Source organism: Mobula birostris, chromosome 11 (assembly GCF_030028105.1).
Source record: "Mobula birostris isolate sMobBir1 chromosome 11, sMobBir1.hap1, whole genome shotgun sequence".
In the NCBI taxonomy this organism is placed as follows: domain Eukaryota; kingdom Metazoa; phylum Chordata; class Chondrichthyes; order Myliobatiformes; family Myliobatidae; genus Mobula; species Mobula birostris.
Genome location: NC_092380.1, coordinates 74,365,274 through 74,392,403, shown reverse-complemented (window position 1 = coordinate 74,392,403; position 27,130 = coordinate 74,365,274). Strand labels below are relative to the sequence as shown.

Genomic DNA, 27,130 nt, shown 5'->3' with positions numbered 1-27,130 from the left:
ATGTCAGCATGTGTAAATTGTGCAGATGCACTGCAAATCTTCAAAGGATAATACACCAACAAAGACTTGAAAGGAAAAGCAGTTCAATATGAACTTACAGGTCATACATCATAGAAGACGTATAGCTTTAGAACTTATTTGTCCAAAGAATACTATTCTCAAAAAACACAACCTCAATAAAATTTTATTTCAATGCAGGATTTATTACAGCCAAATCCTCAGCATACATTCAGATGTTCTTTCAGTGAGGCTAACTCCACCATGATCAGAAACAGGAAATAATACATTCCATACCCCTCCCACTCCCCCTGTTAAATGCATGTCACTGAGAACTGTCCTTTTAATGTCCTTATTGAGAGCTACCAACTCAACACATACCTGCTATCTTTATGTATGGCTCAAATTTTATCTCATAATTCACAGGCTTTTTTTTTAATCTGATAGCTCATTAATTATTTGGCAAACTTGAAATGTCAATTTGGCTAAAAATGTCTGTCATAACTTGGTGGGCCAACTCAAATCAGACTCGAGGAAGCAGTGCAGAATGATATTATTTTTATGATACCTGAGCTTATCTTGCACTTGCTTAGTAACATTGCAGACAAACTTGCACCATAACCCAATATAAGTGATATAAACGAGAGAATCTGCAGATGCTGGAAATCCAAGCAACACACATTCCAGTTTCGGCCTGAAACGTCGACTGTACTTTTTTCCATAGATGCTGCCTGTCTGCTGAGTTCCTCCAGCATTTTGTGTATAACAGTGATATATTTGCTTGGATATCCATTATATCATTCCAGTTGTATATCAATACTATTATTAATCTTATAAATTCTTGCAGTGCAGTGATTTCTAATCTAATGTTGCCCATAACCTTCCAGTTTAAGCTTTCACTTTTTACGTGCATTTAGAAAACATAAGCAAGTATCTGGTAGTAGGTTGATACCAATGATGGAAGCTAGAACAAGAGATAAGTAGTCACTGCACTAACATAAGATTCAACAGATTTTTAAACAGTACTTGCATAGATGAATAGGCAATATTATTTTCTTCGTGCAAGAATCCAAATTACTTCAGAATTAAAGAATTACTTAGAAGGCACGGCTATGCCTCTTCTTTCTTAAATGTTTATGCAGATTCAGCATGTCATCAAAAACTTTGACAAACTTCTATATATGCACAGCAGAGAGTATCCTGACTGGTTGTATCACACCCTAGTATGGAAACACCAATACCCAATAACAGGAAAGCCTACAAAAATACAGCCCATTGAATCACAGGAACCCCCCCCCCCCCTCACTATTGAGCACATCCACAAGAAAACAGAATCTATAAGCCCCAGCTTCCAGGTCACTCTCCTTTTGCATTGCTACCATTGGTAAGGAGGTATCGGAGCCTTAGGTCCCACACCATCAGGTTCAGGAACATTTATTATCTTTCAACCAACAGGGCTGTGAAGTTAGAAAGCCTAGTTCACTCACCTCAATGCTTTACTGATTTTACAACCATTCAAGGACACTACAACTCATTTTCTCAGCATTATTTACATATTATTATTAGTTTTTTGTGTACTTGCACAATGTCTTCTTTTATAGATTGGTTCTCTGTCAATCTTTGTGTGTAGTTTTTCATTGATTCTATTCTATTTCTTCGTTCTACAGTGAATGCAAGAAAATGAATCTCAGGGTAATATAGAGTGACACATACACACTTTTGTAATAAATTTACTTTTAACTTTGAAGCCATGATGATAAATTATCAATTTATTTAATCACTGAAATAAACATGGGCTATGGAAAAATCCATTAAAAACATTGCCTGACTATGAAGCAATTCCCCAGAAAATATTGAAGAGAAAAGTTATTTCAGGTTTTAAGAGGAGGTAAATATAGTGCTGCAGAAGGTAACTAAGGTCCTGGGTTTGCTTTTGTTGCTTCCAGCAAAAAAAGCCCAGATAGTCCTTCAGTGTTGTAAACATTAATGGGTCTCTCCAATAAACCCCTAGTGGAAGAAATGGGTCCTGAATTACAAAAAAACACATGCTTATTCCAAAACTAGAGATGATAAACCCATCTTCTGCTGAAGAAATGATGGGTATGGTTAAAGATATAATTCAATGAAGGGGGATACTTCCATGATATGTAGTGAAATGAAGAAAGATGAAGAAATCAAAAAAACCTATTAGTGCCTGTTGAGAAGGGAAGAGATGATAGTTCCTATAAAATTCAATGAATACTTATTTTGAGATACCGCATGGGATAAGCCCTTTGAGCCGTGCCACTGAGCAACCCCCAATTTAACCATAGCCTAATCACGGAACAATTTGCAATGAGCAATTAACCTATACATTATGTCTTTGGACTGTGGAAGGAAACCAGAGCACCTGGGGATAAACCCATTCATTCTGGCGGGAGGATGTACAGACTCCTTACAGATGGTGCCGGACTTGAACTCTGAGCTCCAACACCCTAAGCCCTGATACCATTGTGCTAACCGCATGCTACCATAGCATGAATAACATGAACGAAATTCTATGAAAAGGATTGGTAGCCTTCACAGAAACCACAGCTGGGTAATTGTTTACTTCTGGTTCCCCCAGCGGGCTTATTTACCTGACAGGGCACTGAATACCTGTGCAAACCAGCTGGCGGGAGTGTTTAAGGACATCCTCAACCTCTCACTGCTGAAGTCAAATGTTCCCACCTGCTTCAAAAGGGCATGAATCATATCGATGCTCAAGAAGAGCAGGGACGGCTGGCTCAACGAGCTGCTTCCATAGCTGCAACCTCTTGTGCCTACCTTAACTCAATATTGTCAGTCTGCAGATACTAGCTGATAATCAAGGATAAAAGCTCAACACCAAGGCCAGGTCCACCAAAATTACTCCGATCCTACTTAAAATCTACCAACTCAAAAAAAGGGCATTATTCTACTGACTCATTATTAGACATAGTTACTATCAGATGCAAAGTTTACATCTTCTCAGTTATGAAGCTTTGCAACTTTGAAATATGACCTTCATGCAGTAATTGTCTAACCAAACATTTTATATTCTATACCAAAAAATAAACTTGCAACTTCCAGTAATACACAAGTTTATTAGTTTCGCAGATGGTTTATGTTGATAGATATAAAAATCTGTATAGAAAAAAGTCAATTATAGTATTCTTTTGTCCTCATTTTATTTAAGTACAAGTTTCTGAAATGCCCTGCCAAAGCTGTGCTGTAAATAGTTACAAAGCACAAAATAGACAATAGATTAATGTTCCATTGGTTCTTCTGGTTTTTCAGATGAAGGGGCATCATCAGATGGGGCTGCCTGTAAGATATTTTTCTGATATTAATAAAGTAGAAAAAGAAGTCTGCATTTCAACTAAAACTTACAAACTTGAATTCATATCCTCAATCAGTAGAAAATATTTACAGTCATACAGTAAAGTGTTTCAAAAGCTTTTAAAGTACTTACAATTTATATTAAATCAGTAACAATAAAATTCACCACTACATATTAAAGTAAAAATAATCACTTTGGGATCAAATCAGTTACATATCAACACAGAGATTTGAGGAGTCAATAATTTGTTCAAATATAAAAAAATCAAAAATGTTTGAGCTGATAAAGCATGACACAATGTTGCTGATTGATCAGGCAGGCTGCTTTATTGATAGGACCAAAGGTTCCTAACCATTTTAAGAAAATTGTGTAAACTTAAGTCAGGAAATAGAGTAGTCTTAGTTGCCTAACAAACTTTCAGTGGTGGCATGCGGTGCAATTTTAGCTGAAGTCCAGAAATTTTCTCTGCAAAATATTTATTATCTAAAATTCTACTCAACAGGAGTCTCTGGTGTATCATCTTAATAAAGGGGACCTTTTGATTTAAAATATACAGAAATTGCAAGTAGTCTAATATATTTTTTGACTTGCGGTTTGTGACATAGAGGTACGCTTGTGCAAATATCTGACACTGACTGACCATAGACAGTCCTTCCAGGCGAGACGACACTTCACCCGTGAATCTGTCGGGGTTATATATTGTGTCTGGTACTCCCGGTGTGGCCTCCTTTATATTGGTGAGACCCAACATAGATTGGGAGACTGCTTTGTCGAGCATTTACGCTCCTTCTGCCAGAAGAAGCAGGATCTCCCAGTGGCCACCCATTATAATTCCACTTTCCATTCCAATATGTCTATCCATGACCTCTTCTACTGTCATGATGAGGCCATACTTTGGTTGGAGGAACAACACCTTATATTTTGTCTGGGGAGCCTCCAACCTGATGGCATGAAAATTGATTTCTCGAATTTCTGGTAATGCCCCCCTCCCCACTCTCCTTCACCATTTCCCCAACCCCTTTTCCCTCTCTCACCTCATCTTGTTACCTGCTCATCGCCTCCCTCTGGTGCTCTTCCCCCCTTTTCTTTCTTCCATGGCCTTCTGTCTCTTTCACCAATCAACTTCCCAGCTCTTTACTTCAACTCTCCCCTTTAGGTTTCACCTATCACCTTGTGTTTCTCTCTCCACTCCCCTCACCTTTAAAATCTACTCCTCAGCTTTTTTCCCTCCAGTCCTGCCAAAGGGTCTCGGCCCAAAACGCCGACTGTACTCTTCCTAGATGCTGTCTGGCCTGCTGAGTTCCTTCAGCATTTTGCCTGTGTTGCTTGGATGTCTAGCATCTATAGATTTTCTCTTGTTTCAGAGCAGTTTACTATATGGTTACAAACACAGTTAGAGTGTGCAGCAATACCACTACTTTATGTGCATACCTTTCTCTGAGGCCTTTCTTCTAAGCCTTCCAAAAATGGTGCGACATCATCATCATCGTAAATAGTGAAATCAATGTCTTTACCCACAATTCCAATTGAGACGTTCTGAAGGAAAATACATTTTCAAATTTAGGCAATGCTGCATGAGCTTAACATTATGCAAACTCCAAGACTAAATTAAAATTGTAGAATTTTACAATTCAATTGAGAATTAATAGATTAGCACATAACTATTTTACATTTTAGTATAAAATCAGTCCTGGAGTATATGGCTTCTGTGTATTAAATTATATTTAATGTTCAATTAAAAAAACAAAAATATTTAATTATACTATTGGCAGATTGTATTTTGTCATGAATACTAATGTACATTTTTACAAGCAACAGCTCAGAACTTGAGGGGGAGAAAGGTGTTACTGATAAGTTAGTTTCATTCATTAGAAAGGTTTTTCCAAAGAAATAAAACATTTTTGTTTCATTGCAGTGAGAGAAAATATTAATCACTACTCTGGACAAGCCTATTGCATTTTATTTTAGTAAAATAAAATGCATAGAAGTCATGGCTTTCATTGCATCCTAATTATTAAGTCTTACTATAGGTACCAACTACTCCAGTGCTTTCAGTGGAATGTAAATCCAAAGTCCCTTGTACACCATGTGGAATCGCAGGACACTCTATCACAACGTGTTGTAATAAATAAAACTAATACCTTCGTAGCAAGATTCTGATCAGCAGGGAGTGTTTCCCTCAAGGCTTGCAGACCATGTTTAACCAATTCATTCAAGTCACCTTGTGATGAATAAAACAGTGAATAAAATCAGTGATGAACAAAAACACGAATAACAGAGAAAAAAAACAACAAATTTTTCACACTTACAGTCCTGGAATGCCTCCATGTTCCTCTCAAGGTAAGTTCGAGCAGATTGTGAACGAGCACCAATTGACATGGCCTTACAGTCAAAGTAGTTAGCAGATGGACATGTCTGGAATATGTGAGGGCCCATGTCCTTAAAGTAAAAAATGAAGGTTGGTTTAATCAGACAAGCTAAAGCAGAAAGTAGCTCCCAATGCACTGTGAAAGCTTAAGTTGTTATAATTTTATTTTATTTATATTATTTACAGAAAGCGTACAGCAACATACATATCCTTCTGCTCAATGAACCTGCACCACCCAATTACACCCATGTGACCAATTAATCTACTAACATGAATGTCTTTGGAATGTGGGAGGAAACCCACATGATCACTGGGAGAGCATACAAACTCCTTACAGACAGCAGCAGAATTAAACCTGGGTTAATGATGTTGTAATAGCGTTACGCTACACTACCATGCCACCCACACTTGATAACACATTTAAATATCCAAGTTCCTTTTCATCGCAGTCAATGACAACATCAAGGCTCACACACATTGAAATCAATCATCTTGCTCTAAGTATATCATTACTCTGCTTTAATTAGGTTAAAGTTAGAGCAATGATTGTAACTTACATCATAACCAGCGATAAGCAATCCCACACCATATGGTCGCCTTCCGTACCGCTGTGTAGGAATTTGAGTTTCTAAATGGTTAAAGAATTGTTCAATGTATTCCATACCAACGCAACAGTTCCTGGTAATATTTATTTGAAATTCAACTGCGCTTACCAACTACCAATGTAACAAAGAAAAGGAACATTAAGACATAATAACAACACACATCAAAGTTGCTGGAGAACACAGCAGGCCAGGCAGCATCTCTAGGAAGAGGTACAGTAATGTTACTTTTCACTTGGAGAGGACTAGAATATATTTCGTAAAAGCAAGGATGTAATGTTGAGGCTTTATAAAGCACTGGTCAGGCCTCACTTGGAGTATTGTGAGAAGTTTTGGGTCTCTTATCTAAGAAAGGATATGCTGACATTGGAGAGGGTTCAAAGGAGGTTCACAAAAATTATAGCAGGATTGAAAGGCTTGTCATATGCAGAGTGTTTGATGGCTCTGGGCCTCTACTCACTGAGATTCAGAAGAATGAGGGGTGGCCTTATTGAAACTTACCGAATTCTGAAAGGCCTCAATAGGATGTGGAGAAGATGTTTCCTATGGTGAGGGTATGTAAGACCAGAGAACACAGCTTCAGGATACAGGGAGGCCCTTTTAGAATGGAGATGAGGAGAAATTTCTTTAGCCAGAGAGTGGTGAATCTGTGGAATTTGTTGCCACAGGTGGCTGTGGAGGCCAAGTCATTGGCTACATTTAAGGCAGAGGTTGATAGATTCTTGATTAGTCAGGGCATGAAGGGATACAAGGAGAAGGTAGGAGAGTGGTGCAGAGGAAAAATGGATCAGCCATGTTGAAATGGTGGCGCAGACTTGATGGGCCAAATGTCCTAATTCTGCTCCTACATCTTAGGGTCTTATAAAACCAAATGTTTCAGTCCATTTATATTTAAAGGATACTGCTTCCAATCAGGCCCACAAGACGTGATACTGGCAGCGGTCTGTCAAACACAAACCTTGAATCCAAACATTCCTGACGCATGAAATTGCTGCAGCAAAAGGATAAAAACATTATAAATCACAAGCACAGACCATTAGTTAAAGAAATAAAGCATTACTAAAACAGTAATTTGTAACTGCTTTAAAGACAGATAGGGCAACTATTGTTTACCCCCTTGTCTTCCATTTTCACTCTACCCTAACCCTATACTCTAACTAACCTCCACTGTCTCCTTCCTGCCTAAAGCAAAAGTTGGCAACGATTTTTGAGAACATCAAGGAATCAATCAACAATAAAACTGAAAAACTTCTATAAGCATAACATGTTAAGAGATAAAGGGTAAAAAGAAATGCAAACTTGGTCATAGTTCAATATGAATCATGTGAAAAGAACAGCTTTGATCAATTAAATAGCTTATTTCCTCTTGTCTCCATGTTCCCAAAGACAACAATTTTCCTGGAATATGAACATATTTCATTTTCCTAATGCTGATTGACCTTGGCACATCAAAAATTACCAACAGGTTATTTAAAGAAAGAAAATACTACATGAACGAAATGCTGATAATTAATCCCTAGACAGCAATGTTAACACAATATCTTGATGACAAGTTATGTGCCATGTAACACTGTTAGGTGAAGATAAAAGCACGACCATTTATAGTCCACAATTTAATTGTAAGTTCCAAAGGAGGGTCTTCCAATTGAAATGTTATTCATTTTTCTCTACAAGTGCTGCCTGCCAGTGTTTCCAGCATTTTGATGTATTTCTAAAAATTATATAAAGTTGCAAGAAAAAGTTTCTGAACCCTCTGCAATTACTTTTTCTGTATTAATTTCTCTTAAAGTGTAGTCTGATCTTCAACTATGTCACAATAATAGACAAACACTATCTGCCTAAACTAGTAACACACAAACAATTGTACTTCTCATCAATACTGAGTACACCATTTAAACATTCACAGTCTAGGGTTCAAAAAATATATGAACTTCTGGGATAGTGTCTTCTACAAAAGCTATTTGGAGTCAGGTATTCCAATCAATGAAATGAGATTAGAGGGGTGGGTCATAGAGGTGCCCACCTCTATAAAAGACTTGCAAATTCAGGTCATTATTGGAGCCTGCTCTTCTCAAGAACGATCTATTTATGTGCACCATGTCTCAATCAAAACAACTTTCAGAGGACCTTGGAAGAATTGTAGAGGTGCATGAAGCTGGAAAAGGCTACAATAGCATTTCTAAAGACTTGAGTGTTCATTAGTCCACAGTAAGAGAAATTGTCTACAAATGGAGGAAATTCAGTACTGTTACTAATCTCCCTAGGCGTGAGCATCCTGCAATGATCACACCAAGTGCACATGTGCAATGCTGAACGAGGTGAAAAAGAACCCAAGGGTACCAGCAAAAGACCTGCACAAATCTCTAGATAAAATCCCTATTCATGTGTCCATTATAAGAAAAGCACGGAACAAAAATGGTATTCATGGAAGGATACCATGTAGGAAACCACTGTTCTCCAAAAACATTGCTGCACATCTCAGGTTTGCAAAAGACCACCTGGATGCTCCACAAAGCTTCTGGGACAATGTTCTGTAGAACAGATGAGACAAAATTGAACCTTTTGGCAGAAATGCACACTGCTATGTTTGGAGGAAAAAGAGCACTGCACACCAACACCAAAACTTCATTCCATCTCATCGTAGAAGGAGCATCATGGTTTCAGGCTGATTTGCTGCTTCAGGGCCTGGACAGCTTGAAATCGTTGAGAGAACAATGAATTCAAAATTGTACCAAGATACTTTAGAGGAGAACGTCAGGGCAGCGGACCGTCACCTGAAGCTTAATGGAATTTGGATGATACAACAAGACAATGATCCAAAAGACAAGAGTACATCAACAACAGAATGGATTAAGAAGAAGAAACTTTGTGTTTTGGAATGGCCAAGTCAAAGTCCAGACCTTAACCAAACTGAGAGGGCTGTTCATGCAAGGTATCCCAGAAATATTGAACTGAAACATTTTTGTATGGAAGAATAGTCTAAAATTCCTCCCAGCTATTGTGCAAGTCTGATCAGCAGCTACAAGAAAAGTTTGGTGAAGGTATTGCTGATAAAAGAGGTTCTACCAGTTATTAAATACAAGGGTTCACATAATTTTTCAGTCTGGACGGTGAATGATTAAACAATGCATTCAATAAAGATATGACAAGTACAATTGTTTGTGTGTTATTAGTTCAGGCAGATTGAGTTTATCTATCATTGTGACATAGATGAAGATCAGAACGTATTTTATGAGTAATTAATGAAGAAAACCAAAGGGTTTACAAACATTTTCTTGCAACTGTATTTTTCCATAGAAGTTGAATTAATTGCTCTGTGCCTCATTTCAGGATGAAAGACAACTATTACAGAATTGTAATCAATGTTGTATATTTTTAATATCATGACAAAACAATGATTGCAACTCAACAAATTACGGACAGATTGACTAATGTTCAAATACTTACCACAGCAGTCGAGCATCAGCTGTGAGCCCAGCAATGGAGATGCCAATATGACTGTCAACATGGAGTACTTTTTTTTGGTGAGCAGCCAATTCTGATTGAGCTCGCTGCAAAACAAATGGTTCAAAAGGTGACTACAATGAAAAATTAGCAGAATAAGGAATTATAAACAAAAAGGATAACAAAAGGGAAAAAAATGGTGGAGAAATTCAGCAAGCTGTGTTTAGTAAGAAATGAAGTACAAGTTATGGATGCAAATATATCCTTAATCTTACAAATCCCAGTTTCCTTAAAACTTGAAAAGGTGACTTGTCCAACTAAAAAATCCTGAGGAAGATTTAAGTTCTTGCCCTGAAATCCCACTGACTTCCATTTCTTAAAGATGGTCGTTCAAATTGTTAGTGCTTTTAAGTACACATAGGAATCCATCACAGATGATAATTATGATCATTTTAATGTAAATAACATTAAAATTTAAGAACATAGCCCAATCTTCAGTTGGGCTATGCTGCAATTGCTGTTTCACAGACTAATCAAAAGTCTTAATTTGGATCCTTAAATTTGTGCAATGGTTTGATCTGTTTTACTTGTTTCAATCTCTAAGGCAAAGATTGGTAAACTGTTCACCAGATCTTCAGTCTGAATTTCTCTGTAATGACCCCTTTTGGAAAAGTGCCCATGTGGAAACACCCCCTTTTGGCTCACTCATTAAACACAAACATTTGAATCAGGAGTGCCTGATAAACTGAATTGTAAACCAGCAAAAGAAAAGAGAGATAAATATGAAAGAGGCAACTGAAGGAAGAAAAAACATTTTAGATTAAGTGATAAGCACTAACAAAGATTTAGAATAAATTTGTTTTATTCAAACACAATACAACTTGATTATGTTCATCATTTTAGAGTTATGTCACTAGTTTGAGTAAAGCAGGCCCTATCCAAAAAGCACAGTGCTTTAAAGGTGAGGAAAGGGTAACTTGAAATTATGAGGTGGTCTTGTATATCAGAAATACTGCTACAGACTTGTTCGTCTAATTGGTGTATTTTTATGCTCTAAATATATAAGATGTAGCCGGCTGGTGGTGTAGTGGCATCAGCGCTGAACTTTGGAGCGAAGGCTCCCGAGTTTGAATCCAGCCGGCTCCCTTGCACGCTTTCCATCTGTGGTTGAGTGTCGAGCTAGCAACTCAGCCTCGTAAAAATAAGAAAGCCTGCTAAAAAAAAACGCCGTCATGATGGCATCCTGATGACTCCACTCAGAGTTAAGGGCTAAAAAAATGTATAAGATTAACAACGATTGTTTAACGATAAGATTAACCTCTGATTTTTGGAAGTTTATATACATTTATTCAAGTTGCTTGAAACAGAATGAATCTCTTTCTGAAGTAAACAATTAGCACAGAAGAACAGTAAGGTTACTCAATACCATTATATTTCCACATTTTTACCTTTAAAGCTACTAGAACTGCATGTGTTTTTGATTTGAGCCCAACGGTTGCTGAACCTTGTTTCACTGCCTCCATGGCATATTCAATCTGATGTATACGCCCCTAAAGAAACAAAACAGTATTCAACAAAATTAGCTCAGATTACAAATTTACACCAGTATCGATTCACACTATTTCAAAATAATCTTATTTCCAGAAACGGTGAGTAACCATTCAAATCCATTCAAGTTCCAAACAACTCCACATTAAAAAATACTCCAACTTGGGTCTTTCACATCAGAAATTACATTTTCTGGCATCCAATCCTTACTCATAATTCACCTCCAGATTAATTTTGTTATTCGTATTATCCTTATTTAACAATTTCTCTTGTTGTCTGGAAGTTTGATACAATCCTTATCTGGTGGCAGTTTGCTCTTGCTGTTGCATTCAACGAAATTGACGCTGCATAGCTTACTAAGTGTGCCCATGGACCTATGATAGGCCGAGTCACATTTTTCATTTATATGGCCTTATGCAACATCATCCAAATGTGTGACACCCACTGATGACACCTACTCTAGCTCAATCTCACAATGCTGCCAAGCTCCACATCTGCGTTTGTGGATGAGCCACAATTTCCCACAATGAAATGATGGGAACGTGGGGAGTGGAGAATTGGATGCCGGTTAAGAACTGCCTGTATTCTAATCCACAAGACGACCCATTGCTTCTTTGCTTATAGACCAACTCTGACCTCTGGATCAACAATACCCACATCATTCAATCCCACAGTGGTTCTGTGCCTTCACCATCAGGGTGATACATCACTCCAAACCCACTTAATGGCCCTCAAAAGCAATCAGGGATGGACAGCATCAAGCTGCATAACCACAACATCCACATCACAGAAACAAATAATAATGTTTCAATAAAATACTTGAAGCACACATTACAAAAAGGAACGATTAGTTGAAGAGAGGTGAGCATGGAGCAAAAACAAAATGCCAAAAACCTACTGGACCAAGTAGACAATTTGTGTGCTGCAGATTCAGTGTAATTATTTACATATAACTTGAACATTATAGAAATTTTGAATTAATATTTCTATGTTAAAATAATAACTGATTTACACATCTGAATATAAAAAAGATCTGATCCAATTTGCCCAAATTGCAGTCTTACTTTATATTATCAACTGCATGCAATTATTTAACCTTCATTAACAAGCCACAAATATTCAGTGAAGATGTCATCCAGTATCTTTCATCATGCATTTTTTTTTTAAAGAGGCAAGTCATTGGATGTTCTTTTTAAATTCGGTGAGCAGGAGCTGGGACATTGAACTTCAGGCAAGAGGTTTTAAAAGAGGCAAATCTCTGCTTATGGTCCACATCAGTAGAAATCTCATAAGGAGGAAGGGTGACAAGGTAATGCAAAGTGAGTTCAGGGAGTTGAATGCTAATTTAGAGAACATGTCCTCCAGGGTGGTGAGACAAGAAATGAGAAAGTAATGCAAGGAGATGGTGCAGGAGGGAGGGCTGCAGTTTTTTTTTACTTCATTGGGCTCTTTTCCAAGTAGGAACTGTACAAATGGGATAGTTTGCACCTGAACTGGAGTGGGACCAAAATCCTTGCAGGGAAGTTTGTCTGTGCTGCTCCAGGGAACTTAAGACTTGCAGTGGGGTGGCAACCAGAATGGAAGGGCAGCAGTGAAATGGCTGTGGTTAAAGTACATGTTAAGCTTACAATTAAAAACAAAAATCAAATGGTTGATGACCATAATGGAACTAATGCTCTGAGATGGCTGTTTTAAAGCAAGGACCATTGTAGGTAAGGCAGGTGAACATAGAACATGGATATTCATTTAGATTTAGGAGGTAGTAGCCATTAGTGAGACTTGGTTGTATGTGGGGCACAAATGGCAAATCAGTCTTCCGAGATTCCAATGTTTAGACGTGGCAGAAGGTGGGGTATTAAAAGGGGAGGGGTGGCATTACTCATCAAGGAAAATATCATGGCAATGCTCAAAAGACATAGTTGAGGCCTTGTCTACTAAGGCATATGGGAGGAACAAAGGAATAAAAAATAATGACCACATAAATGTAACTGTATTCAGTACATAATCAGTGCAATTTAGAGCAGCAAATTTGTAGAGATGATTCAAGATTGTTTAATATAATTTCCAGTACACAAGTGTAGAGGACGACAAAATAATTGTTACTCCTGATCCAATGCAGCACAAAAAACACAATAAGATAAAGAACATAATAAAAACAATAAATATAAATACACTTTATATACAGTCAGATACTGATTATACTCTCATGAAGTAATGCTAGACACAAGAGTGTATGTACATAAGGTGACTCTCAGGAAATGATAAAGTAGTGGTGATGGGAGGTGGGAGGTGTGGAGGTGATGATCATCACTGCTTGGGGAAAGGAATGTTTGCATCTGGTGGGCCTGGATTGAATAGTATGTAGCATCCTCCCTGATGGGAGAGGGATAAACAGACTGTGAGCAGGGCGTGCGGGATCATGACATAACTGACTCTTTTCTGGCATCTCTTTGTATATATATCCTTGACGGTGGGTAGGCCGGTGCTGGTGATGTGTTGGGCAGTTTTGACTACCCGTTTTAGAGCTTTCCAGTCCACCACAGTGTAGTTTCTGCACCAACAGTCTCTACTGTGCATCTGTAGAAGGACATGAATATAGCTGTGCATTGTCCAGCTCTCTTCTGCCTCCTCAGGAAGTAGAGCATCCATGACTATGTAAAATGCGTTCTGGGACCTTGACAGGTTGTGCAAGATGTGCACTCCCAAGAGTCGGAAAGTCGGAAACTGCTCGCAGTTTCCACTGTTGCGTCACTGACAAAAAGAAAGATGTGAGTGGTATAAGTTCTCCAGAAGTCAATTGCAAGAAAAATGAGTTTGACAGTAGTTGATTTTTAACATTTAGCAAAGGACTGGATAGGATAGTTTGTAAAACATATTCAGGAAAGTTTACTGAATCAACGTACAGAGATCCTAACTAGAAAAAATGTGATACTGTATCCTTAATCAGGAAACGGTGCAGGGCTAGTGACAGAGAATATGTAGGGGAACACTGGACCTAGTGATCATAATTCCTTTACATTCAAGGTAATTATGAAGAATGACAGGACTGGTCCTTGGGTTGATATTCTAAATTGGAGAAAGGCCAATTTTGAAGGCATCATAAAGGATCTGGGAAGTGTGCATTGGGATAGGTTGTTTCTGGCAATGGGATGCTCGGTAAGTTGAAAAAGCGAAATATTTAAAATACAAAATTTCTATGTTCTTGTTACAGCAAGGAACAAATAAGGTGCTTGAGGAGTATAAGAATCCAAGAGAACACTTAAGCAAGAAATCAAGGTATGAGGTTGCTCTGGCAGACAAGGTGAAGGAGAATTTCATGAGCTTCGACATATATATTAAAAGCTGAAGGATAGCAAGGGAAAAATTGGTCCACTTGAAGATCAGCGTTGTCACCCGTGCATGGAGCCAAAAGAGATGGGGAAGATCTGAAATGGATTTCTTGCATCTGTATTTATTCAGGAGATCGACACAGAGTCCATAGAACTGAGGCAAAACAGTAGTAAGGTCATGAACCATATCTGGATTACAGAAGAACGGGTGCTTGGTGGGTTAAGCAAATTAGGATGGATAAATTCTAAGCCTGATGAGGCCCCCCACCCCTTGAACATCGAGGGAGTCTAGTGCAGAAATTGCAGGGCCTTGGTAGAGGTACTTAAAATGGATGAGGCACTAGAGGACTTAAGGATAGCTAATGTTGTTCCAGAAAAGAATAAGCTACGAAATGATAGGCCTGTAAGCCTGATGTCAATCATGGTAAATTATTGGATGGTATTATAAGAGACAGGATAGAGACAGCCTGATAGGATTGTCAGCATGACGTTGTGCATGGTAGGTCGTTTTCCAAGGAGGTAACCAAGGTGGTTGAAGGGCGGTGTATGTTGTCTATATAGACTTTATGAGGCCTTTGACAAAGTCCTGCATGGGAAGCTGATTCAAAAGATCAGTTGCTTGGTATTCAGGAGGATGAAATAGCCAAGTGGATTCAACACTGGCTGAGTGGAAAAAGCCAGAGAGTGATTGGCGGTCTGTCTTTTTGAATGGAGGCCTGTGACTAGTAGTGTGCTACAGAGATCAGTGCGGGGTCTATTGTTTATCATATGTATTAATTATTTAGATGATAATGTTGTAAACTGGATAAGCAAATTTGCAGACAACATCAAGATTGGAGGTGTAGTGGACAATGAGGATAGCTATCAAAGCTTGCATGGTTATCTTGATCATCTGGAAAAATATGGTCTTATAAATAGCAGGTGGAATTTAACACACAGATAAATAAGAGATGTTGCACTGAGGGAAAACAAACCAGGAAAACTTACACAGTGAGAGCTCTAAGGTAAACAGTAGAACAAAGGACCTGGAACTACAGATCCTTAATGCCATGAAAGTGGCATCACAAGTTGGCAAAATAGTAAAGAGAGCTTTTGGCATATTGGTTTTCATAACCAGGGCATGAAGCACAGGAGTTGGGATGTTATGTTGAAGTTGTGTAAAATTTTGGTGAAGTCAAATTTGGTGCATTGTGTGCAGTTCCGGTCACTCACCTACAGGAAAGATATCAATAAGCTTGAAAGAGTACAGAGAAAAGTTACAAGGTGTTGCCAGGACTTGAGGAGCTGAGTAATAGGTTAGGTCTTTATTCCCTGGAGTGCATGAAAATGAGGGGAGATCTTATAAAGCTATATAAAATTAGGTAGGCTTGCAAGCTTTTCCCATGAGATTGGATGAGATCTAGAGATCTTAAGTTTAGGGTGAAAGATGAAATATTCAAGGGGAGGCTTCTTTACTCACACAGAGGTGCGACTGTACTAGAAGGGCTTGATTCTGTGCTTAGCACTGAAACTGAAGCAAGCTTACTCCATTATGATGTACTATGCAGAAATGTATCATTGCATCCATGTATGTAACAATTTGATTTCACTGTAAAACTGTAATGAAATAGAACATTGCCCTAAAGGCACATTTTCTTACCTGTGGACTCCAAACTGTGACATCATTATCATACTGATTACGGAACTGTAACAAATAGCAAAAGATTAGTATAAAATATTTTTACAATGACTAGAAGATTAACAGTAACTATTTTTGAATAATTATTGTGTATCTAAAGATAGTTCTGCAAGCAATCACCAAATTTAATTGATATTCAAAGTTTATTTACATTTCACAATAAACATATTTTCATTCTAATTCTTAACAATTATCCACAGAATCTAATCTGAAAACTGAATGTAGCACAGTTTCTGAATTTGCTTTAGCCCAATGACAAAACAATGTTAATATGCATAAAACTATGTAACATTTAATCAAAACATACATGCCTTAAAGGAAAGCGTATCATTTTGCACATGAAAACTGAAAGGCAACCCAGTTTGGATTTTCTAAAGTCTGCAATATTGTTGCGAGGTTTGTATATTTTAACTGTCTTTTCTAATGCAAGCAGAGCTCAAGTCTAACAGAACTCGAAAGCAAAGTGGTTAAATTTTACTTCATGCTCCTTTCTTAAGAGAAGCCCTAGCCACAAACCTACGCTAACTTAATAAATCTGGAGCAAAGCAAGACAGTCCTGAAGGAGGATAAAATAAGAATGTACGTGCACAAATGCACGCATAAATAAATAATTTAATTGGAGGATTATCTCTTATGTTGACAACTTACAATGTTTACTATTATTATGGCACAAAAAGACATCAAATTCCAGTGGCCACGTTACAAAAATCATGGGTCGAAGCCACTTAATCCTTCAGGCCTTGACCATTTTACAATCATGATTGATTATCCACTTCAGTAGCTTGTTCCCACCTTTGCTGCATATCAACTTTGCACATTAAAGGGATCAGTGAAGGATGGTTTGCCCTTTCCTAGAAATATATTATTAATTTACCTTGTCAACAAGACTAAACAACAAAATTGATGCAAGGCTTAAATTGACTATACTCAGCCACTAGTTAATCAAGAGAAAAACTGGAACTGACATAATTGAATTTTGAATAAGTTAAATGAATATAATTACTGCCAAATAACCAATCAGGCCTTGAAAGATTACTTTCATAAACATGGGGGAGTCTTCTTCAGAAGAGAATAGTGCAGTGCAGTCAAAAATTAATCCAGATTTCTCTTTCTATTTCAATCAAATCTGTTTCCACCTTTTGCAAATGTTTTCCTTCCCAATTTAGAGTTAGCAAGAACTTTTAAATGTGATTTTAAACGCTGAGTGTCTTCAGGGTCCTGTACCGCCTCCTGGATGGTAATAATGAGAAAGGAGCATGTTTTGGGTGACCGAGTGTCCTTATTGATGGATGCCGTCTTTTTTGAGACATTGCCTAAACTAAACCTATTTATTTATTTATTTAGCCTATACTGCACCTAGACCTGGAATTAGAATGCCTCATCATTCCATCCGGCCTTGTTGAACACCATAGTGCTCCTGCTTAAAACTTTACTTCAAAAGTCAAATTCTTAGATGAACTATTTATTGAACAAGATACAACTTCAATGACGAGCAAGCTTTTTTATTTGCTTATACTAGACAATACGATCCATTGAATCAAAACGTAAAAATATATATATATATATATAAACTTGTAACTCCACATGGAGTACAAGTTGACAGTCGCGTTGGTCTACAAAAGAAAAGATTACATTTTGAAAATGAATTCACTGGAGGTGAAACAGACATTTTAAATGTATATTACATGAGCTCCATAAGGAAACGAAATGAGAACATCTTGATTAAAGACGAGCTAGCTTTCATTTTCACATTACATTCACACTGAGTATTTGTAAGTATTTCACGGCGTTGTAAAATAAACCCAAACTAGGCAGACTTTGTTCCACGCCCCGGGTTCCGAATATAAAACAGGCGGGACGCCAACTTTCAGCGAGTTTTCAAGAACCGGTGCCGATGCCTAGGCCGTCGCCCCGGGTCGGAGGGAAAGCTGTGCGCCCTGGCACCGGCTCCCAGCCGCGGCCTAAGGCAGCCACTACAACATGACTCGGCACAAAACCGGCGCCCGAGTACAATGCAGGCCAAACCGACCGGCGAAACAACACCACTCAACCCGACCAGTCATCACGGACGGTACTGCGACCACGAACTCGCTGTCCCCTCTGACTTACAGACACACCAAAGCCCACCACCCGCTTCCTACCATTTTACCACCGCTACGCCGTTCCCTTCCCGCATCAATCGGGAGATCGATAGGTTCGTCGATTGATTAATTCCGACTGAGGGCCAACCAGGAAACTAAATAGAAACGAATAATCGAACGTCTCAGTTCTCTTTCTTTCTCGGGATCTTTGGACTGGGGGAGAACTTGGTTCACTCCGCTTCTGTGTTGGCAAATGAAGTCAATGTGGAATCGACAGATTCTGTCACAGGTTGTGCAAACGGCGCCTGAATGGGCGGGTCAGTTTTTAGATGGTGTTGTGTTCCTTCTAACGTTGACACTTGGTTTCTCCAGAGTTCCCAGTGCCATCTCTGTAAGTCTCAGCGCAGTACATGCCCTTTCGCCCAGAATATTATGCCGATCTTTTAACTAACTCCAAGATAAATCTAACCCTCTCCTCCAACATAACCCTCGTTTCCCTTTCATCTATGTGCCTATCAAAGAATCTATTAAAAATCCTTAATATATCTACCTCTACCACCACCCTTGGCAGTTCGCTCCATGCACTTACCACACATTATGTAAAAAAAATCCTGGTAAATGTCCTCTAAAGCTTCTCCATCCTTCCAATAATCAGGCGACAGAACTAAACACAATAATTACGTGTGGTCTAACCAGAGTTTTATAGAGTATTACCCCGTGGCTCTTGAAATGACTCCCCCGACTATAAAGGCCAACATACCATATACCTTTTTAACTGCACTATCATCTTGTGTGGTAACTTTGAGGGATCTATAGAAGTGGATCCAAAGATCCTTCTGTTCCTTCTCACTGCTTTTTCCTACTCAGAAGAGGACACAGCTTTCAGGTGCTGGGGAGTAGGTACAGAGGAGATGTCAGGGGTAAGTTTTTTTACTCAGAGAGTGGTGAGTGCGTGGAATGGGCTGCCGGCAACGGTGGTGGAGGCGGATACGATAGGATCTTTTAAGAGACTTTCAGATAGGTACATGGAGCTTAGTAAAATAGAGGGATTTAGGTAAGCCTAGTAATTTCTAAGGTAGGTAAGGTTTGGCACAACTCTGTGGGCCAAAGGGCCTGTATTGTGCTGTGCGTTTTCTATGTTTCTATGCTTTTAATCCTGCCATTAACATTAAACTTTGCCTTCATGGTTGACCTTATAAAGTGTATGAATTCACACTAATCTGGATTGAACTCCATTTGCCTGACTCTGCATGCAGTCAATGTCCCTTGGTAACCTACAACTACTTTCTACACTAGGCACACCACCAACGACCTTTGTGTCATCTGCAAACTTACTAACCCATCCTTCTACTTCCTCATCTAAGTGATTTATAAAAACTATAAAGGACAGGAGTCCCAGAACAGATCCCAGCAGAACACCTCTAGTCACTGACCTCCAGGCAGGATATGTTCCATCTACTACCACCATCTCCTTTTGTGGGCAAGCCTATTTCAAATCCAAACAGCCATGTTTTGCCTGGATCTCAGGTTTGACTTTCTGAATGAAACTACCACTGAGAAATGTTTGATTAGACATTGGCTCAATGGAAGAAGCCAAAGAGTGGTAGTGGAGGATTGCTTCTCAGAGTGGAGGCCTGTGACTAGTGGTGTGCAACAGGGATCAGTGCTGGGTCCATTGTTATTTGTCATCTATATCAATAATCTGGATGATAATGTGGTAAATTGGATCAGCAAATTTGCTGATGATACAAAGATTGGAGGTGTAGTGGACAATGAGGAAGATTTTCAAAGCTTGCAGAGGGATTTGGACCAGCTGGAAAAATGGGCTGAAAAATGGCAGATGGAGTTTAATACAGACAAGTGTGAGGTATTGCACTTTAGAAGGACAAACCAAGGTAGAACATACAGGGTAAATGGTAAGGCACTGAGGAGTGCAGTAGAACAGAGGGATCTGGGAATACAGATACAAAATTCCCTAAAAGTGGTTTCACAGGTAGATAGGGTCGTAAAGAGAGCTTTTGGTACATTGGCCTTTATTAATCAAAGTATTGAGTATAAGAGCTGGAATGTTATGATGAGGTTGTATAAGGCATTGGTGAGGTCAAATCTGGAGTATTGTGTTCAGTTTTGCTCACCAAATTACAGGAAGGATATTAATAAGGTTGAAAGAGTGCAGAGAAGGTTTACAAGGATGTTGCCGGGACTTGAAAAACTCAGTTACAGAGAAAGATTGAATACGTTAGGACTTTATTCCCTGGAGCGTAGAAGAATGAGGGGAGATTTGATAGAGGTATATAAAATTATGATGGGTATAGATAGAGTGAATGCAAGCAGGCTTTTTCCACTGAGGCAAGGGGAGAAAAAAACCAGAGGACATGGGTTAAGGGTGAGGGGGGAAAAGTTTAAAGGGAACATTAGGAGGGGCTTCTTCACACAGAGAGTGGTGGGAGAATGGAATGAGCTGCCAGATGAGGTGGTAAATGAGGGTTCTTTTTTAACATTTAAGAATAAATTAAATTGGATGGGAGGTGTATGGAGGGATATGGTCCGTGTGCGGGTCAGTGGGACTAGGCAGAAAATGGTTCGGCACAGCCAAGAAGGGCCAAAAGGCCTGTTTCTGTGCTGTAGTTTTTCTATGGTTTCTATGGAAACATTGTCGAACATCCTATTAAAATACATATGCATCACATCTACTGCTTTACCTTCAGCAATTTGTTTTGTCACTTCCTTAAAAAATTAAATCAGGCTCATGAGGCACGACCTGTCCCTCACAAAGCCGTGCTGACTATCTCTAGTCAATTAACCTTTTCCAAATGCTCATAAATCCTATCTCTAAGAATTCACTTCAATAGTTTTCCCACCATTGACTTAAGACTCAAGACTATCCAACCCCATCTTCTGTTCCCCACTCTGACCTCTTCTCACCTGCCTATTACTCTACCCTGGGTACCCTCCTCCTTCTCTTTCTCCTATGGTCCACTCTCCTCTCCTATCACATTCCTTCCTCTCCAGCCCTTGACCTTTTGCACATGCCTGGCTTCACCTATCATTTTCCAGCTAGCCTCCTTCCCCATCCCCCCACCCCACCTTTGTCTTTGCCTTTCCTTTTCAGTCCTAAAGAAGGATCTCAACCCAAAATGTCAACTGTTTATTCATGTCTGTAAATGTAGGCCTGACCTGCTGAGTTTCTCCAGCACCTTGTGTGTGTTGCTTAAGACTCGCAGGTCTATAATTCCCAGTGTTATCCCTATTACCTTTTTTGAACAAGGGGGTAATATTTGCCACCCTCCACTTTTCTAGTACTACTCCTGTGGCCAGTACTGATTCAAAGATCGTTGTCAAAGGTGCAACAATCTCTTTCCTGAGTTCCCATGATATCCAGTGGTAGATCTCATCTGGCTCCAGGGACTTGTATATCATAATGTTTTACAAAAGTTCCTTCACATAACCTTGACATGTTCCAGGATCAGATTCAGGTTTAATAACACTGGCATATGTTATGAAATATGTTGCTGTGCAGCGACAGTACATAATAAAAAACTATAAATTACAATGAGAAATATATACAGTACTGCACAAATGCCTTAGGCATATATAACTAGGGTGCCTAAGACTTTTGCACAGTACTGTATTTGTCAATGTGGAGCGGAGAGTGAGTTTATAAATCTGGCAGGAGCAAAGGGATGTTGAGAATGGTGAGGGTGGAGCACTGTGGGAGAGGTGGCAGAGGAGTGTCGGGGCGGGGCTGGCACTGGTGCAGATACACCCAGCCCTGAGACACCTGGGAAGGTAATTTGATTCAAACAATTGATTTATTGATCATTACACAATGTCTCTCTGGTGCTTCCTGCCCTCTCCTCTCTCCCTTCCCCTTTTCCCAACCATGATTCCTCTATATCTGCCCTCCTTCTCATTCTCAGTGCACAACAGAGACCCATATCAGAATCAGATTCATCGTCACTCCTATATGTTATGTTTTTTTTTGCTGCAACAGTGCAGTGCAATACATAAAGTTACTACAGTACTGCGCAAAAGTTGTGGGCAACCTAACTGTATATATGTGCCTAAAACGTTTGCACAGTACTCTTCACAATTCATGTTCTTACTTGCACAGTTTGCCTCTTTTTCGCTTTGGTTGTTTGCCAGTCTTTGTCTGTTTACGTAGAGTTTTTCAAGAAATTCTATTGCATTTCTTTTATTTTTGGTAAATGCCTGCAAGAAAACAAATCTCAAGGTAGTATATGGTAATATATGCATACTTTAATTTGGTATCCTTGATAGTTGGGAGTGAGGAAGTTCACACACAAATACACAGTACTGTGTGCTCACTCATTCCACTACTGATCCCTTGATGAGGACTGATGTGTGTTCCCTCAACATCCCCTTTCTGAATACCACCATCAGTTCCTTGTTTTTACTGATGGTGTGTGCAAGGTTGTTGTTTCAACATCACTGAACCAGCTGGTCTGTCTCATTCCTGTATGCCTCCTTGTCACCATCTAAAATTCTGCCAACAGTTGTTGTGTCATCAGCATATTCATAGATGGTATTTGTGTTATGCCTAGCCACACAGTTTGTGGGTGTATAGAGAGTAGAGCAGTGTGCTAAGCATGCATTCTTGAGGTGCGCCAGTGTTGATTGTCAGTAAGGAGGAGATATTATTTCGAATCTGCCCTGACTGTGGACTCCCAATGAGGAAGTCAAGGATCCAATTGCAGAGGGAGGTACAGAGGCCCAGGTTTAGCCTGTTGTATGCTAAACTCATATTTAGCCTGTTTGTCCTAACCTCACATTCGCCAAAGACCCTCTCACTGGTGAACATTGAAGGAAAGTTTCCATTAAGACCCCCCCCCACCTCCTCCAAATCCAGGCCCATGTTTCATCTTTTATCCCTGATATGTCCAACCCTCACTCTAGTCATTCTCCTGTTCTTCATGTATGTATAAAACACCTTGGGGTTTTCCTTAATCCTACTCTCCAAGGCCCTCTCATGTCCCAGAAAATGTCATCACAAAGAAGAAACAACAGTGCCTCTACTTCCTTGAATATATTTGAATATATTTGGCATGTCACTAAAAGCTTTGAGAAACTTCTACAGAGGCACAGTGGAGTGTATCCTAACTGGTTGCATCACGGCCTGGTATGGAAGTGCTCAGGAATGAAAAAGTCTACAGAAAGTGATGGACTCCAGTCCATCACAGGCAAAGCCCTCCCCTTCATTGAGCACATTAACAAGGAGCACTGTCACAAGAAAGCAACATCTTTGGATCTCCTGGACAATGCCAATACTTAAATTAGGCTGCTGTTCATTGACTACAGCGCTGCATTTAACACAATCATTCCTAGAGTTCTGATCAAAAAGCTCCAAATCCTGGGCCTGTATCTCCCTCTGCAAATGGATCCTTGACTTCCTCACCAGAAGTCTACAGTCTGTGTGGATCGGAAGTGACATCTCCACCTCACTTATATTCAACACTGATGCGCCTCAAGAATGCATGCTTAACCCACTGCTCTACCCTCTCTACACCCCTCCACGTGTAGCTAGCTACGGCTTAAATGCCATCTTTAAATTTGCAGATGATTACAACTATGTTGGCAGAATTTCTGATGGTGATGAGAAAGTGTACAGGAGCAAGATCGGTCAGCTGGTTGATTAGTGTCGCAGCAACAGTTGTGCACTCAACATCGGTAAGACCAAAGAATTGATTGTGGACTTCAGAAAGGGTACGATGAAGGAACACACACCCGTCCTCATTGAGGAATCAAGTGGAAAGGGTGACAATTTCAAGATCCTGGGTGTCAACATCTCTGAGGATCTATCCTGGGCCCAACATATTGATGTAGTTACAAAGAAGACACAACTGAGGCCATATTTCTTTAGCAGTTTAAGGAGATTTGGTAAATCACAGGCGGATTTACCAAATTAATAATTTGGCACTTTTATCATTGATCAACAGAAAACAATCATTCATGTCAAAGTGAAAACAAATTTCTATAAATTGGTCTAAATTTATTACAATTATTAAACACAAAATAATTGATTGCATAATTACTCACTCCCTTCATGTTAGTATTTAGACCTTAAGACATAGGAGCAGAATTAGACCACTTGGCCCATCGAATCTTCTAGCAAAATAGTTGCACCTTTGGCAGCAATTACAGCCTTGAGTCTGTGTGGATAGGTCTCTATCAGCTTTGCAGATCTGGACACTGCAATTTTTCCCCATTCTTCTTTACAGAACTGCTCAAGCTCTGTTGGATTACATGGAGGTCGTGGGTGAACAGCCCTTTTTAAGTCCAGCCACAAATTCTCAGTTGGATTGCGGTCTAGTCACTGACTTGGCCACTCCAGGACATCAACTTTATTGCTTTAAGCCATACTTATGTAGCTTTGGCTTTTTGTTTATGGTCATTGTCTTGCTGGAAAACTAATCTTCTCCCAAGTTGCAGTTCTCTTGCAGACTGCAACAGGTTTTCCTCCAGGATTTCCCTGTATTTTGCTGCATTCATTTTACCCTCTACCTTCACAAGTCTTCCAGGGCCTGCTGCAATGAAGCATCCCCACAGCATGATGCATCCACTACCATGCTTTACAGTAGGAATGGTGTGTTTTTGGTGATGTGCGGTGTCTGGCTTACGCCAATCATTACCTTTAGTCTGGTGGTCAAAAAAGTTCAATTTTGGTTTCATCAGACCATAGAACCTTCTTCCAGCTGACTTCAGAGTCTCCCACATGCCTTCTGGCAAACTCTAGCCGAGATTACAAGTGAGTTTTTTCAACAGTAGCTTTCTCTTTGCCACTCTCCCATAAAGCTGTGACTGGTGAAGCACCCAAGCAACAGTTGTTATATGTGCAGTCTCTCCCATCTCAGCCACGGAAGCCTGTAACTCCTCCAGATTTGTCATAGGTCTCTTGGTGGCCTCCCTCACTAGTCCCCTTCTTGCACAGTCACTCAGTTTTTGAGGACGGCCTGCTGTAGATGGATTTACAGCTGTGCCATATCCTTTCCATTTCTTGATGATTGATTTAACTGTACTCCAAGGGATGTTCAATGACGTGGAAACTTTCTTGTATCCACCTCCTGACTTGTGCTTTTCAATAACCTTTTCACAGAGCTGTTGGACCTTCCAGATACAGATGTATTGTTACTACAATCGATTGAAACACCTTGACTGCACACCAGTTGATCTCCATTTAAATAATATGACCTAAAACCAGTTGGCTGCATGGGTGATAATTTGGTGTGTCATAATAAAGAGGGTGAATACTAAGGCAACCATTTTTTTTGTGTATTATATTCGTGGTTAATTTAGATCACTCTGTAGAGATCTGTTTTCACTTTGACACGGAAGTGTCTTTTTGGTTGATCAGTGTCAAAAAAAAGCCAAATTAAATGGCATGGGATCCAGAGAAGTTTGACCAGGTGGATTCAGAATTGGCTTGCCTGCAGAAGGCAGAGGGCCGTGGTGGAGGAAGTACATTCAGATTGGAGGATTGTGACTAGTAGTGTCCCACAAGGATCTGTTCTGGGACCTCTACTTTTCGTGATTCTTATTAACAACCTGGATGTGGGGGTAGAAGGGTGGGTTGGCAAGTTCGCAGATGACACAAAGATTGGTGGTGTTGTAGATGGTGTAGGGGATTGTCGAAGATTGCAGAGAGACATTGATAGGATGCAGAAGTGGGCTGAGAAGTGGCAGATGGAGTTCAACCCGGAGAAGTGTGAGGTGGTACACTTTGAAAGGACAAACTCCAAGGCAGAGTACAAAGTAAATGGCAGAATACTTGGTAGTGTGGAGGAGGAAAGGGATCTGGGGGGTACATGTCCACAGATCCCTGAAAGTTGCCTCACAGGTAGATAGGGTAGTTAGGAAAGCTTATGGGGTGTTAGCTTTCACAAGTCGAGGGATGGAGTTTAAGAGTCGCGATGTAAGGATGCAGCTCTATAAAACTCTGGTTAGGCCACACTTGGAGTACTGTGTCCATTTCTGGTCGCCTCGCTATAGGAAGGATGTGGAAGCATTGGAAAGGGTACCGAGGAGATTTACCAGGATGCTGCCTAGTTTAGAAAGTATGCATTATGATCAGAGATTAAGGGAGCTAGGGCTTTACTCTTTGGAAAGAAGGAAGATGAGAGGAGACATGATAGAGGTGTACGAGATAATAAGAGGAATAGATAGAGTGGATAGCCAGCACCTCTTCCCCAGGGCACCACTGCTCAATACAAAAGGACATGGCTTTAAGGTAAGGGGTGGGAAGTTCAAGGGGGATATTAGACAAAGGTTTTTTACTCAGAGAGTGGTTGGTGCGTGGAATGCAGTGTCTGAGTCGGTGGTGGAGGCAGATACACTAGTGAAGTTTAAGAGACTACTAGACAGGTATATGGAGGAATTTAAGGTGGGAGATTATATGGGAGGCAGGGTTTGAGGGTTGGCACAACATTGTGGGCTGAGGGGCCTGTACTGTGCTGTACTGTTCTATGCTCTATGTTCTAACTCCACTGTGATTCAATATTATAAACAATAAAACTTGAAAATTTCGAACGGAGGAGGGTGAATACTTCTGAAAGGCACTGTATACGTACTGTATTATAAATTATAGTTTTTATTATTATGTACTGCCATGGCATAACAACAAATTTCACCACATATGTCAGTGATATGAAATGTGATTCTAATTCTGATTCCATCAACAAGGACCTCCACCATCCAGACAATACCCTCTTCTCATTACTATCATCGG

General features: G+C 39.7%; 1 protein-coding gene across 1 annotated transcript; it reads right to left on the bottom strand.

The window, feature by feature from the left end:
• Positions 1–182: 182 nt before the first annotated feature.
• Positions 183–18,659, bottom strand: psma1 (proteasome 20S subunit alpha 1). The gene is made up of 10 exons (XM_072272532.1): positions 18,448–18,659; positions 16,268–16,312; positions 11,200–11,301; positions 9,755–9,858; positions 7,210–7,298; positions 6,263–6,333; positions 5,647–5,776; positions 5,479–5,558; positions 4,769–4,873; positions 183–3,322 (listed from the first exon to the last, which is right to left on the bottom strand). Exons 1-10 carry the CDS (start codon positions 18,448–18,450, stop codon positions 3,263–3,265), a joined length of 789 nt encoding a protein of 262 aa, XP_072128633.1. The 5' UTR covers positions 18,451–18,659; the 3' UTR covers positions 183–3,262.
• Between the last annotated feature and the right edge of the window lie 8,471 nt (positions 18,660–27,130).